General features: G+C 37.9%; 1 protein-coding gene across 1 annotated transcript in view; it reads right to left on the bottom strand.

Annotated features, from left to right (window-relative positions):
* LOC109589051 (uncharacterized) overlaps positions 1 to 1,650 on the bottom strand; it is a 7,057-nt gene extending 5,407 nt beyond the window's left edge. Inside the window, exon 1 of the mRNA XM_020005170.1 lies at positions 1,466 to 1,650. Coding sequence (XP_019860729.1) covers positions 1,466 to 1,579 — 114 coding nt within the window. The 5' untranslated portion in view covers positions 1,580 to 1,650. The remainder of the gene's footprint in view (positions 1 to 1,465) is intronic.
* Positions 1,651 to 1,659: the final 9 nt, after the last annotated feature.

Raw genomic sequence — 1,659 nt, 5'->3', positions numbered from 1 at the left:
TTTTTTTTAAATTTTTTATGTTTACACTATGAGGATAGGCTAATCAGGCTTTGTCAAAAAATTTTGGCCTAAAAGGGCTAGCCTGGGCTGTGCATCACTGCATTGAGTCACCCTAGTCATAGTGGCTACATGCCACATTTAATATCACTAATTACTATTAAGTAATTAAATTACTATTAAATTACTAGATTACTTTATAGTACTAAATTACTACATCTATAGACCACCCATGCATTAGGTAACACTTCTTTGAAGTCGGCAAAACATTGGGGTACATGTGGTCAGACACACCCACTGGTTGGCAAAAAGCAAAAATAATGGTAGTGAGCTAAGGTGCTGTTGGGTGTCAAAACAGGCATGGAGAAAACAAGGAACTTGGCTTCTATAGAATCCCAGCTTTTCCAATAACAAGGAAAAACTTGTGGATAAACACTATAAAGAGAAAAAACTGGAAACCAACCAAGCATACACGACTAAGTTAAGATTGTTTTGCTAATAGGAAGGTTGGTTAATAACCCTGCTAATATAGACAGTCCTTACTGTTTTTGCCTATATAGAGCTAAGAGTAATAAGATACGAGCAGTGTCAGGCAAATAAACAAACTGCCTAAAAGACAGTTTGGCGAAAGCTTCTTCAACTAAGGGCCTTATAACTACATGAAGAAGCTTACAGCTAACTTTCTTCCTCCTCTTCCAAAAAGACAAAAAATTATGCTAATATGTCGAATCTTGTAGTATTTGTAGGCCTCTGTAGTTGTTTCCAGGACATGAGCTGCTCTTGTGTGAATGACCCAGGCCTGCTAACAATGGTAGGGCCAAATTCTAGATTTTGCCATTTCCTCATCCCTGATGTAAATTGGACATTGTTTTTTCAGACAAATAAGGGCCATAATGGATCATCTAACCAACAGATCCCAGTTTTGCAACATAGCTGCTTTCTGGCATCCTCAAACAAAAACATAAAATGCTTACATCTGATGCAGTCATTTTGCTTTTTGCCAACCAGTGGGTGTGCCTGACCACGTGTAACCCAATGTTTTGCCGACATCAAAGAAGTGTTACCTAATGTGCAGGTGGTCTATAGTGTTGTTCCAGCCTCGGTATACCTTAAGGAGATAATTGATAGCGGGTATTTAAATTAGCAAATTTTAGTGGTATCGCTAACTTGCGGCACTAACTTTAATTTCTGATTTAAGTTATTAATATTAAATTAATTATCAAAAATGCTAAATTAAATACAAAATCGCTAATATAAGTACACGCTAATATAAGTACATGCTAATATAAGTACATGCTAATAATTGTCTCCTTAAGCCTTGTACCTTAAAATAGGGTAGTACATATACCGGCCTGCACTGTAGTATACCGGATAGTGGGTGCTGGAACTCAGGCTAATGGAGACTGTACTGTAACTTATTTACTGCCGGATGTAACAATACTAGAAACATCTATAATTGCTTCCTTACGTGAGAAAACTCTTTTGGTTGTCCGCTATCCTCGTCATCATAGCGGCCTTTGCTGTCCTGAGTGTCCTCGATTGGATCCTTGTACAAACTTTCTGGGTTGCTCTCAAGCGCCATGACCGTAGTGCTCTATTTGTATAACTACACGTAATTTGCTGACCGTTTAAAGAAAAAATAGGGCTTCCAGATCAGTCATG

This window comes from Amphimedon queenslandica, unplaced genomic scaffold (genome assembly GCF_000090795.2).
Source record: "Amphimedon queenslandica unplaced genomic scaffold, v1.1 AMPQUscaffold_11676, whole genome shotgun sequence".
Taxonomy (NCBI): Eukaryota; Metazoa; Porifera; class Demospongiae; order Haplosclerida; family Niphatidae; genus Amphimedon; species Amphimedon queenslandica.
This window is presented reverse-complemented; position numbering and strand designations above follow the sequence as displayed.